Here is a 12,965-nt window from a genome sequence, read left to right as displayed (position 1 = left end):
AAGAGTGCTGTAAATTGTTGGAAACACTTCATGTAGATAAGAAAATCCTGAGTCCAGTGTGCTAAATCATTTGGTAAATATGGTGTCGTGATTATGACTGTAGTGGTCAACAGCTAGAAGGCCTGGAGGGGAATCTTACTGGGTGAGAAAGCAGGTGTAGGGGGGAGATATTTCAAATAGAGAAAATATAAAGCAGTTATGAGTCTGAAACCGTAGGCTAAGATTTATGGCCTGAAGACCTTGGTTTGAGGAAAAGTATAGAAGGTAGACAAATTAGATATCTGGGCTCAAGACCCTAATGATGCAGCTTCTGGAAGCTGGCTGAAAGATGTTCTAGGATGACCAAGACCTGGGTCTTTTTTTTTTTTTTTTGAGACGGAGTTTCGCTCTTGTTACCCAGGCTGGAGTGCAATGGCGCGATCTCGGCTCACCGCAACCTCCGCCTCCTGGGTTCAGGCAATTCTCCTGCCTCAGCCTCCTGAGTAGCTGGGATTACAGGCACGCGCCACCATGCCCAGCTAATTTTTTTTTTTTTTTTGTATTTGTAGTAGAGACAGGGTTTCACCATGTTGATCAGGATGGTCTCGATCTCTTGACCTCGTGATCCACCCGCCTTGGCCTCCCAAAGTGCTGGGATTATAGGTGTGAGCCACCGCGCCCGGCCAAGACCTGGGTCTTAATAGTCTCTGGCTGAAGTCCAATCTGCAGTGTGTGATCTGGGCTTTTGGGCTTAAAATAAATTAGACAAAGATAGAGGAGAGCAGCAAAGGCTGAAGTGATGAAAGATTTTTTTTTTTTTTTTTTTTAAGACGGGGTTTCACCATGTTAGTCAGGCTGGTCTTGAACTCCCAATCTCAGGTGATCCACCCGCCTTGGCCTCCAAAGTGCTTGGATTACAGGCGTGAGCCACCACGCTCTGAAAGATGTTTTTGCCTCTAGGTTTGTGCTTCTCAGCAGCTGTCTCAGAATCTCTGTCTCCAAGCATCTCTCTTAGGGGCTCTCCACTTTCATCGCTCTGTGATCCTATCTGGCATCTCTCTTCCTATCTCGGCCTCAACATGTTTCTCTTTATATGACTCTCTCTCTGTATCTCAGACTTCTCATCTTTGGATCTCCTTGTCTGAGTGTCCCAGAATCTGGTTCTGTCCATTCGTCTGTCCCTATACTGTAATTCTATTTCTCCAACTGAACTGTGCCCTCCTGGAAGGCATGAATCTTTTATTATTCCCTAGGTATCCCTGGTGCCCTGCACACAGTCTAGCATATAGGAGTCTCAAATGCATTCATACTTGAAGGCTTTTTCAGAGGAGAAAGGCGCCCATTCTGAATATCCACGCCTCTTCCCCCACGCGGAGCGGGCCACTTGCCAAAAGGCCAGCTAGAGAGTAGGGCGAGGGTGTTGTGGTATTGTACTGCTGCTATTGGTCTTTTTCCCCAGTTGAAATAACTCTCTGGGTATACCTTAACAGGTGGAATTCGCCCTCTAGCCCAGGTACAAAAGTACCAGGCCACGCCCCTACGTCTCACACGACAGACGTCCCGTCCCGTCGCCCAGCGGCTTCGCCTCGGCCAATCAGCGAGCACCTGCGCCTCCAGCCAGTGGAGAGGCGGACGCAAAGATGGCTGCAGCGTGTCGGAGCGTGAAGGTAGAAGGTTCTTTTCCTCTGTTGCTTGCCCTTCTTCACCGGGCGGGACAGCGTGGCCGTGGAACTAGGAGAAAGAGATCGGTTTCGGAGGAAAGGGTTATGTTTATGTAGGCCTGGCATTGTGGCGGTTGGGCTCAAGAGATGAAAGTCAGCACTCCACGGCATATACATATATATATACCTGGGGTTACGGGACGGGCTGTCTGGGGATGAGATCCCCCCTGCCCTCGGGGTCCCAACGGTGAGGCGAAGCAGCACACCTGGTGTACCCGCAGGGGTGATCACTACCACTCTCCTCTCCCCTTCTCCGCAGAAGCCTGGAGAACAGGCAGGTGACAGCGTGGGGGTGGTCTGGGCGATGTAGCAGCCGACGCTGACTCTTTTGACACAGGGCCTGGTGGCGGTAATAACTGGAGGAGCCTCGGGCCTGGGCCTGGCCACCGCGGAGCGACTAGTGGGGCAGGGAGCCTCTGCAGTGCTTCTGGACCTGCCCAACTCAGGTGGGGAGGCCCAGGCAAAGAAGTTAGGAAACAGCTGCGTTTTCGCCCCAGCCGACGTAAGTGGGGTCACCTCTCCTCTCCCAGAGTGTGGGTCACCAGCACTGGCCTGGGAACCTGCGGGGGGTCCCTCCCATAAGGGTCTCCTCTATGAGGGCAGTGGATCCATCTCCTTGTCTCTTTTGGCCCAAGCCTTCAAGCATTGTGGGACCACCCGTGATAAGGACTCTCTAAAGCTGTGATTCACAACAATGGGGATGGGGATTGGACATAATCCCAGGAGGGTTTATGCATAGTTTGAAAATGCATATAGTGCCCTGTAATTTTATGTTTACAAAGTCAAAAAACTTCTTTTCATGAAACAAACTACAGAAAGTAAAACTTGATGAAATCAGATTGGCAGGTAGGGATACAAAAAAGTTTATCTTCCTATTAATGATTGTCACAACAGGGTTATTTTTTATTTTTATTTGAGATGGAGTCTCACTCTGTCGCTCACGCTGGAGTGCAGTGGTGCAATGTCAGCTCACTGCAACCTCCACCTTCTGAGTTCAAGCGATTTTCCTGCCTCAGGCTTGCGAGTAGCTGGAATTACAGGTGCCTGCCACCACGCCCAGCTAATTTTTTTTGGATTTTTAGAAGACACGGGGTTTCACCATGTTGGCTAGGCTGGTCTCAAACTCCTCACCTCAGGTGATCGGACTGCCTCCTCGGCCTCCCAAAGTGCTGGGATTACAGGTGTGAGCCACTGTGCCTGGCCTCACAACAGGGTTGTATTAGTGCTCTGATCCGTAGCAATTGAGAATCTCCAGGAGCATGTGAACTTATCAAGAGGGTATTGATTTGAAGAATGTTTTGCAGCTCTGCTCTATGTTACATAACATTTTCACCTTTGACCTACTTTTTTTTTTTTTTTTTTTTTTTGAGACAGAGTCTCACTGTTGCCCAGGCTGGAGTGCAATGGCACAATCTCGGCTCAGTGCAACCTCTGCCTCCTGGGTTCAAGCAATTCTTCTGCCTCAGCCTCCGAAGTAGCTGGGATTACAGGCATGTGCCACCATGGCCGGCTAATTTTGTATTTTTACTAAAGATGAGGTTTTGCCATGTTGGCCAGGCTGGTCTTGAACTCCTGATCTCAAGTGATCCACCCGCCTCGGCCTCCCAAAATGCTGGGATTACAGGCATGAGCCACCGCGCCCAGCCTACTCTCTCAAGTTTTACCTCAATCTTTTCTCTTGGCCTCTCCCTTGTTCTTATAACTCACTTCTCACCAAGGACAGGGCATGCCCTGCCCTGCCCTGCCCTCCCTCAGGTTTAGTGGGAGTGTGCGTGCTGGGAGATGAATACCTTCTCCACTTCTCCCTTTAAAGGTGACCTCTGAGAAGGGTGTGCAAACAGCTCTGGCTCTAGCAAAAGAAAAGTTTGGCCGTGTGGATGTAGCTGTCAACTGTGCAGGCATCGCAGTGGCTATCAAGACATACAACTTAAAGAAAAGCCAGGCCCATACCTTGGAAGACTTCCAGCGAGTTCTTAATGTAAGGCCTTGTAAGTTCTCCAGGGATAGTGGGAGTAAGAGGTATCTGGCTGTGAAGTACCCCAAAGTTTTTAGGGAACAAAAGCTTCTTCTGCCTCAGGTCCTATACCATGTCTCCACATGTCCTACAGGTGAATCTCATGGGCACCTTCAATGTGATCCGCCTGGTGGCTGCTGAGATGGGCCAGAATGAACCAGACCAGGGAGGCCAACGTGGGGTCATCATTAACACTGCCAGTGTGGCTGCCTTCGAGGGTCAGGTGTGTGGGCAGGGGTATGACGTATGCCTCCTCAGTGACTTGTTGGGGGGCCCTCCCACCTATGAGCTCTACTCTTTCTCCAGGTTGGACAAGCTGCATACTCTGCTTCTAAGGGGGGAATAGTGGGCATGACACTGCCCATTGCTCGGGATCTGGCTCCCATAGGCATCCGGGTGATGACCATTGCTCCAGGTAGACATATCCCCTCTCTCCGTCACAACTGGGATTGTGTGGGATCCATGGGCAGTTGAGAGGGGAAGGTATCCATTACCTAAGCAACAGCAGCCTTTTATCTTTGGGCCCCAGGGAAGCACCAAGAAGCAGGGCTAAAGTGAGGAAGGACCAGGTAAATATGAAAGCAAGGGTGAGTCTCTGAATTTGGTTATCTTTTTTAGGTCTGTTTGGCACCCCACTGCTGATCACCCTCCCAGAGAAGGTACGCAACTTCTTGGCCAGCCAAGTACCCTTTCCTAACCGACTGGGTGACCCTGCTGAGTATGCTCATCTGGTACAGGCCATCATTGAGAACCCATTCCTCAATGGAGAGGTTATCCGGCTGGATGGGGCCATTCGTATGCAGCCTTGAAGGGAGAAGGCAGAGAGAACACACACTCCTCTGCCCTTCCTTCCCCTGGGGTACTACTCTCCAGCTTGGGAGGAAGCCCAGTAGCTGCCCATCAGCTGCCCTCTGTGCCTAATAAAGTCTCTTTTTCTCACAGATTGTAGGCAGTGTTGTGTGCTAGGGGCCCTGGCATGGGGAAGAAACGTGAAGGCTGTGACAGGGTTGTATGCTTAGAGCTCCAGGGTGGAAGGGGGAGAGGGAGTACCTTCACACTTTTTGTGTCCTGTTACAACACGTGGACTTGATTTTGAGTGAAGAAGTTTATTACCTAGGTTAGAAGGTGGGAGTATGCAGCATTTTTCTCTTTGACTCCTGACCACTTGTGAGCTTGATGGACGAAAAGGGAGAGATAAACATCCTGAACTTAGCGGCTGCTGGTGTTAAACTGTTGGTGATACTGGGCTGTAGGTTGATTGGTGTAGATTACTGAGTTCAGGTAATCCTGCCTGTGAAAGAAGTCCAGAGGCCTCAGCTGACATGTTTTCCTTCTCTCCCTCCCTTGGTATTTATCTCCACCACCACCACCTAGAACTCACTGGGCTTTTTGCTCCTGAGCCAGCTGCTGGTTGAAGGAGCCTAGACCCCTCTGAAACTGAGCACACAATTCCCTCTCCTGCTCTTCTAGCTCCAGCATTGCCTGGGCCGAGCTCATGGTCTGGCTTTTCCATTCAGTATCCAATGCTTTTTCAGCCTGACATTGTGCTTCCTTCTCAAAGCGTTGTACTTCCTGCTCTTTCCTGATGGCAGCTCGCTGCTCTGGAGTCATGCCCTTCCAGCAATAGGGCAGGACCCGGTGGGGAGCTGTACGGTGTTGGGCGACCTGGGGGTTCTCAGTCAGTAGGTCACTCGTGCTCTGGTTCTTGATCTCCGCAAGATTGGCCTTCTGTTCACGCTGACGCTCACAGCGCTGACGCCCAGACTGTGCAGCTGCCTTGGGGAGCCCCCAAATACAAGCATTTGGGTGCCCAACCTTAGGGAACTCTGTCACAGGGGAGGGGGAACATGGCCCTACTCTTCCATCTCAAGGAAAGAACAGATATGACTGCATGGCCTTTCAGTGACCCTAATGCATGTGTGGGGGAGAATGGGCAGGGAACTTCTCTGCCTTCAGGAAACCTTTAGACTGAGCTGAGGATGAGAGGGCAATGTTCTGTTCTCAAGTCATCTTGCTTCTGGAGGTGGGGAGAGGTGACTTGTGCCCTAAGAGGGGCCTTCGATGAAGGGGGAGTACTCAGATGCGAGGGCTGGTGCTGATTTGAGAGGGTATATAAGAGGAAGAATGTGGCTAAGGTTCCCCAGACTTTGTTCAGGAGTTGGGGAGGGCCTAGGTACTGGATGGCCCAGGCCATACCTGCGCTTTGTTGGCGTTGGCCATGGCACACATCATGGCCACGCGACAGGACTCCTCCAGCCTGGCCAGATGGGTGGCCTGTGCGTCCATGGCGAGGCGCAGCTGGTCACTGAGCGCATCTACACAGAAATATGGCCAGGGTACTGTACTGGCTTGCTCCATTACTGTTTCACTTATCCAGCCATTTGTTCAGCAAATTTTGTGTTTGTGTGTGTATGTATGTTTAGGAGGGGGGTAGTGTCTGAGTTGTAGGGATGTGGAAGGAACAAGGGATGTGGAAGTAGTTCCTTCCACATCCCTTGGCTAGGAATAGCCAAGGTACAGCAACAAGGATTTCTCAAGTACATAACTAAAAGATGCCTCCAATGGACCTGGGTCCCAATGTCCGCTCTGCTGCTTCTGAGCTGTGTAGTTTTCGGTAAATCATTTCATATCTCTGAATCTCAGTCTAAGGGCCATGTGTTGGGTTCCAAGGATACCACTGAATTAAATCCTGTCCCCAGAGAGCTCCCTGTCTAGCTGAGGACACAGATCAAGCATAGATAATAAGACCAAAATCTGGCAAGAGCAATGGTAGGGATGTGTATAGGGTATTAGGAGGGTTTTGGGTGGTGGAAGAGAAGAAGGCTTCCAGGAAGAGGTGATCCTTGAAATACATTTTGTATACAGGCTAAAAAAGCAAAGGGCATTTCAGGTTGAGGGCATGGCATGAGCAAACGTACTGACAATTTTTTTCTGCTCCAGCCACACTGAGCTCCTTGCTGTTTCTAAGACCTGACAGACACTATACTAAGCAACTGGGAGATGGGTGGACATGAAAGAGATGGTTCATCTTCAGTAAGCTGAGATTTTAGGGAGAAGACATATTAAATACTTTTTTTTTCCCTGAGACAGAGTCTTGCTCTGTCTCCCAGGCTGGAGTGCAATGGCGTGATCTCAGCTTACTGCAACCTCCACCTCCTGGGTTCAAGCAATTCTCCTGCCTCAGCCTCTCGAACAGCTGGGACTACAGGTGCATGCCACTGGACCAACTAGTTTCTGTATTTTTAGTAGAGACAGCATTTCACCAGGATGGTCTTGATCTCTTGACCTTGTGATCCACCCACCTTGGCCTCCCAAAGTGCTGGGATTACCGGCATGAGCCACTGCACCTGGCCTAAACAAATACTTTCACAATTAGCTACGACTACAGTAAGTGGTCCAACAGAGTGCTGTAATAGGGTTGTAATTAGGTCTGTGCACTATGCTGCTTCCAGGTAATAGAGCACCAAGCTAATCAAGAACAATGCTACACTGTCATTACTAAAGGAAGTCAGGGAGGTTGGGGTCTGCACGACCTAACATTTCAGCACCAACCCTATGGATAATTGGACCTCCCCACACAGTTCTGGTTCCTGGGTGCTGTACTCAGCTTAGGACAGATTCCCCACTAGGCCTCAGGTCTCTGAGTCTGGAGGGCTGGGCTGCTTACCTGCATAATTCTCATCAACCTTGGCTTGCTGTTGCTCCTGCTGCTGCCTTTCCAAGTCGTACCTGAACTGCCTCTGCTGCATTCTCAGGTGTGTGACCCTGTCTAGGTCTTCCCCAGAGAAGTACTGCAGGCCGGATGGACCATGATAGGTATTATTGTAACTAAGATAGGTCGGAAGCCCCTTCCAGACTTGGTCTGGATCCCAAAGACTAAATTCACGCCCGTTCTTGAGCTGCTGCTTCTGCTCCCGAAAATCCTGGACCTTCTTGGCCAGCCGACGTGTTCGTTCTGCCTCTTCCTTCTCTAACATCTGGACTACCACATCATACTGCACCTGGCTGGTACCTGGGGGTGGTGAGCAAGGATATGGAAAAGATACCCCAGGAGGGACAGAGTCTACTTAGCATGGCCTCTGCTCTCAAGATCCACCTGGTTTGTCCCGCCACCCCAGGGCCTCAGACTACACTCACAGGCAGAACTGCCCTACTTCAGCCCACTCCAGCTCTTTCTTTACACCCTTGTCTGGCCCCTGGCTTTGCGCTTTTACCATAGGCTGCCTCCTTGCTTTTTTCTGCTGCTTCCCGACGCTTTCGCTCTGCCACCTGGTTGTTTAGGGCCTGGACATCCACCTGATCCCAAAGAAAGGAGCACAATCAGAGTAGGGGCCCAGCAGGGGGCCTTTAATGCCCTACCACAAACTTAGAATTTACATGTTTCAAAATCCTCCTGTAGCTCTCCAGTACCTACTGGATAAAGTTCTAGCTCCTGAGCATGATTTGTAAGCCTCTCCATGGTCTAGCCTCTGCCTCCTTCTCTGGTCTCATCTCTTAGTACCCGCCTCCCCTGTGCCACGCTTACCCTTGTGAGCTGTGCTTACAGTTCCCTGCATATCTTAGGCTGTTTTGAACCAATAGCCTTTGCTCAAGCTGCTCCCTCCACTTGGAACACTTTCCTCATCTCTTTATACAAACTCCAATTTGTCCTTCAAGACCAGCTCAGGCTTCACCTTCCTGACTCCTCAGGCAGGCTCTACTCTCATAGAATCTAGAACCCACTGTCTACATTATAGTGAAGTTCGCCTCTCTCTATCCTCTCCTGCGCCAGACTGTGAGCCCTTTCAGGGCAGAAACTGGGCCTTAGTCAGTTTTGTATCCCCACTGCCCAAAACAGTGCTTGGCACAGAGCAGGCCCCAAGGAAATGCTTGTCAGCTGGATCTCAATCAGACTGCTCATACTTTAGCCAACTACTTATGGCAGGCACCATGCACTGGTTTTCAGAGCTACCACTGTGTATTAATACTCACCTCACTTCCTTCAGACTCATTTTACACAAGAGGAGCCTGGGGCTCAGAGAAGACAGGTGATTTATCCAAAGCCACACATGCAACAGTCAGCAGACCTGGCCTTAAATAGTGCAGAGTTTTTTCCAGAATACCATGCTGCATCCCCCATCTATCCACTCACCTAGCAATCTTTTGTTTCTTAAACTATCAATATTTTCTCTTTATTTTGATTATAATTCATTCATTACATTTCAAAATCATACAAAAAGGAAAAAAAATCATACACAAAGGAATACAGTTTAGTGAGGAGTAAGTATTCCTTCCATCTCTGTCTCTCAGCCTGGTTAACAGTTTCTTACAAAGCCTTACAGAGATAGTTTAGGTATATGCAGCAACTTTGAGACAGGATCTCACTCTGTCGCCCAGACTGGAGTGCAATAGTACGATCTCAGCTCACTGCAACCTCCTCCTGGATTCAAGTGATTCTCGTGTCTCAGCCTCCCAAGTAGCTGGGATTACAGGCATGCACCACCACACCCAGCTAATTTTTGTATTTTCAGTAGAGAAAGGGTTTCACCGTGTTGGCCAGGCTGGTCTCAAACTCCTGACCTCATGTGATCTTCCTGCCTTGGCCTCCCAAAGTGCTGGGATTACAGGTGTGAGCCACTGCACCCAGCCTCCAAATATTCTTTAGGCCTCTTTTAGCTCAATGTTGCCTGTCTCTAGAACCAGGTCACATGGCCCAGAGCTGACTGGAGAAGGGTCAGCTGTCTCCCCTAGTCTCTTCCCCTGCACTGACCCATCCCTCTTTCTAAGCCCTTCCCAGGCCTGTAGGGGTGGGCCCCTTCTCTCCCTCTCCTTCCTTTCCCACCCTAGGAGCCTGCCTTGGATCAGGGAAAGGGCTCTCATGGGCACTGCTACACATTCCTCTCCAGGTGTAAGAGTGAGGTAGCCCAATCCTGAGCAACAGTCCCTACTACACTCACCCCCATGACTCGGTGCCGCACATTGAAGAATCGGTTTTGTCGCTCTTTTTCTCGATTTCTTTTAGCCTCAATGGCTGCTGCTTCCCTGGCATCTGTTGACTGGTTTATGCTATACATCTGAAGTAAAAGGGAGGTAGAATGGCCCATCAGTACTGACCACCATCTTTGACTACACACCACCTCCATTCCTTTCTCCTTATAATATTTCAGCCATTATTGATTCCTACTGATTTTACTTCGTGATATATTTCTAACTGTGTTCTCCATCTTTGCTGCCACCAGCTTAACTCAGGCCTCACAATCTGGTGTCAGGCAGTATCTCAGGAGCCTCACTGGGCTCTCTTGCTCCAATGTTACCCTTTCTGCACTGGATTTCTCTGCACTGGCTACCAGAGTGATCTTTGTGAAAGCAAATCTGACCATGGTAATCCTCAGCATAAAGCCTTTGAAAGCACCTTTAAAGCAAATGGCTCCCCAGTGCTTACAAGATAAGGTCCAACCCCCTTTGCCAGATTTATAAGGTTCTTCATGATCTGACCCCTTCTCACCTTCCTAAGCCTCAAACACATCTATAACACTCCTTTTTCATTGTACTCTATGTAGTTTTCCTTCTTTCTTTCTTTCTTTCTTTCTTTTTTTTAAGAGACAGGGTCTCGCTATGTTGCCCAGGCTGGAGTGCAGTGGCTATTCACAGGTGCAATCCCACTACTAATCAGCACAAGAGTTTTGACCTGCTCCATTTCTGACCTGGGCTGGTTCACCCCTCCTTAGGCAACCTGGTGGTCCCCCGCTCCTGGGAGGTCACCATATTGATGCCGAACTTAGTGCGGACACCCGATCGGCATAGCGCACTACAGCCCAGAGCTCCTGGGCTCAAGCGATCCTCCCACCTCAGCCTCCCGAGTAGCTGGGACTACAGGCACGCGCCACCGCGCCTGGCAGTTTTCCTTATTTCAATAAATGGCACCACTATTCACCAAGTTGCTCAGGCCAAAAACCTAGGAGACATCCTTTAATCCTTCCTTTTCCTCACTCCCTCTTTCAAAATAACCCTGGTCTAAGCCACCTTCCTGAATAATCACAACCATCTCCACAGTGGTCTTCCAGCTTCCTATTGACTCCTATAGCCCAATCACAGAAAGCAGAAGCAGCTTTCTTTTCTGAAATATATGTCCCCCCTTATATTTATTTTTATTACCTATTTTCTGGTCAAATGAAAAGCTAGAAAGCTTAAATTTGCCTGTGTTCCTTCATATTTTGGGAAGCTCACTTTTGGCATGTAACCCAGCCAAAGCTGCAGCCAAAATCTTTAGCAAACATAAATCTGATCATGTCTCTCACCTGCTTAAATCCTCCACTAGTTTCCCACTGTACTTAGAATCAGATCCAAACTCCTTACTGTGAGCTTTCAAGATCTGGTTCCTGCATACCTCTCCAATTTGTCTCAAACCACCGTCTCTCTTGCTTACAGTGCTCCAGGCACACCGATCAAGTCCTCCAACACAGTAACTGTTCCCACGCCAGGGCCTTTGTATACGCTGTTCGTTTGTTTGGAGCATGATTCTTTAATTCCTCCTATAGCTACTTTGGATCTTTTTGGTGTTTTCTATTTTGTAATTGTGAAGTAGTTGATACATACAGGAGAACATATATAACCCATATATGTAAGTTAGGATGCATGATAACATAGAGATCTGTGAACCAACTCCCCAGCTAAGAAACAGACGTTATTGATACCACTGAAGTGTCCTGGGTCTTTTCCCCATCATCCTTACTCCAAGAGCACTCCACACACTATCTAAAATGTGTTACCATTCCCTCTCTCTCTCACATACTATGTTGCCCAGGCTGGTCTTGAACTCCTGGGCTCAAGTGATCCTCTTGCCTCACCCTCCTAAAAGTGCCGAGATTACAGGTGTGAGCTACTGTGTCTGGCCTGACAAGAACATTTTTGATGGCGTTCTGGAGATGAAACACTGACTGAGGTGGACTCAAGAGAGACTAGGACTGCAGGACAAACAACTAATTTTTTTTTTTACAAGAGAAAAAGACAGAAGGACTTATCAATTTTTAAAGATTTATATATACAGAGTGGGAACGTTTCTCTAGTATAGACCTAGGAGTGGAAGTGCTGGATCATAGGGTATGTGCATATTTAACTTTACAAGATAGTGCTACGTTGTTTTCCAAAGAGATTGTAATTTACACTTTTGCAATAGTGTATAAAAATTCTAGTCATTCCACATTCGCACCAACACTTGGTATAACAGACTTTTACATTTTTGGCAACTTGTGGGTATAAAATTATAATTACTTGTTTTATTGAAATTTTCCTTATTGATAATAAAGTTCATGTGTTTTTGACGATTTTTGTTTAATTCTCTTTGGAGTGCCCATTCATATCTGCTCATTTTAAAAAATCAGGCTAACCTTTTTTTTTTTTTTTGAGACAGGGTCTCCCTCTGTCACCCAGGTTGGAATGCAGTGGCACGATCTTGGCTTACTGCAACCTCCACCTCCTGGGCTCAAGTGATCCTCCCACCTCAGCCTACCGAGTAGCTGAGACTACAGGTGTGACTAATTTTTGTATTTTTTTGTAGAGACAGGGTTTCTCCATGTTACCCAGGCTGTTCTTGAACTCTTGAGCTCAAGCAATCCTCCCACCTCAGCCTCCCAAATTGCTGAGATTACAGGTGTAACCCCGTGACCCCCATGCCCAGCCAGGTTGTCCTTTTAAAATTAATTGTAGGAGTTCCTTTAATATTCTACATATTAACCATTTCTTCATTTAAGTGTGGCAAATATCTTCTCCGGATTTGTGACTTGTTGATTTTTTTTTTTTTTTTTTTGAGACAGAGTCGTGCTGTTTCCCACGTTGCAGTGGCTCAATCTCAGCTCACTGCAGCCTCTGCCTCTTGGGTTCAAGTGATTCTCCTGCCTCAGCCTCCTAAGTAGCTGGGACTATAGGTGCACACTACCACACCCAGCTAATTTTTGTATTTTTATTTATTTATTTATTTTTTTGAGACAGAGTTTCGCTCTTGTTACCCAGGCTGGAGTGCAATGGTGCGATCTTGGCTCACCGCAACCTCCACCTCCTGGGTTCAGGCAATTCTCCTGCCTCAACCTCCTGAGTAGCTGGAATTACAGGCACGCGCCACCATGCCCAGCTAATGTTTTGTATTTTTAGTAGAGACGGGGTTTCACCACGTTGACGATGATGGTCTCGATCTCTTGACCTCGTGATCCACCCGCCTCGGCCTCCCAAAGTGCTGGGATTACTTAAGCCACTGCGCCTGGCTAATTTTTGTATTT

At 48.5% G+C, this 12,965-nt stretch overlaps 2 protein-coding genes across 6 annotated transcripts in view; one reads left to right on the top strand and one right to left on the bottom strand.

The window, feature by feature from the left end:
• Positions 1–1,534: 1,534 nt before the first annotated feature.
• Positions 1,535–4,655, top strand: HSD17B10 (hydroxysteroid 17-beta dehydrogenase 10). Its single transcript, XM_032267016.1, has 6 exons — positions 1,535–1,646; positions 2,038–2,202; positions 3,514–3,678; positions 3,809–3,937; positions 4,021–4,129; positions 4,333–4,655. Exons 1-6 carry the CDS (start codon positions 1,620–1,622, stop codon positions 4,521–4,523), a joined length of 786 nt encoding a protein of 261 aa, XP_032122907.1. The 5' UTR covers positions 1,535–1,619; the 3' UTR covers positions 4,524–4,655.
• A 149-nt stretch (positions 4,656–4,804) lies between these two features.
• Positions 4,805–12,965, bottom strand: part of RIBC1 (RIB43A domain with coiled-coils 1) — a 12,388-nt gene continuing 4,227 nt past the window's right edge. For all 5 annotated transcript variants that reach the window (XM_032267015.1, XM_032267013.1, XM_032267012.1 and 2 more), the window contains exons 3-8: positions 9,651–9,767; positions 7,929–8,010; positions 7,382–7,726; positions 5,911–6,029; positions 5,096–5,490; positions 4,805–5,005 (exon numbers count right to left, since the gene is read on the bottom strand). In XM_032267015.1, coding sequence (XP_032122906.1) covers positions 4,924–5,005; positions 5,096–5,490; positions 5,911–6,029; positions 7,382–7,726; positions 7,929–8,010; positions 9,651–9,767 — 1,140 coding nt within the window. In that variant the 3' untranslated portion in view covers positions 4,805–4,923. The remainder of the gene's footprint in view (positions 5,006–5,095; positions 5,491–5,910; positions 6,030–7,381; positions 7,727–7,928; positions 8,011–9,650; positions 9,768–12,965) is intronic.

This window comes from Sapajus apella, unplaced genomic scaffold (assembly GCF_009761245.1).
Source record: "Sapajus apella isolate SASKATOON/1434 unplaced genomic scaffold, GSC_monkey_1.0 scaffold164, whole genome shotgun sequence".
Classification (NCBI taxonomy): domain Eukaryota; kingdom Metazoa; phylum Chordata; class Mammalia; order Primates; family Cebidae; genus Sapajus; species Sapajus apella.
Note: the sequence above shows the minus strand (reverse complement) of the source record. Positions and strands in the feature narration are given on the sequence as shown.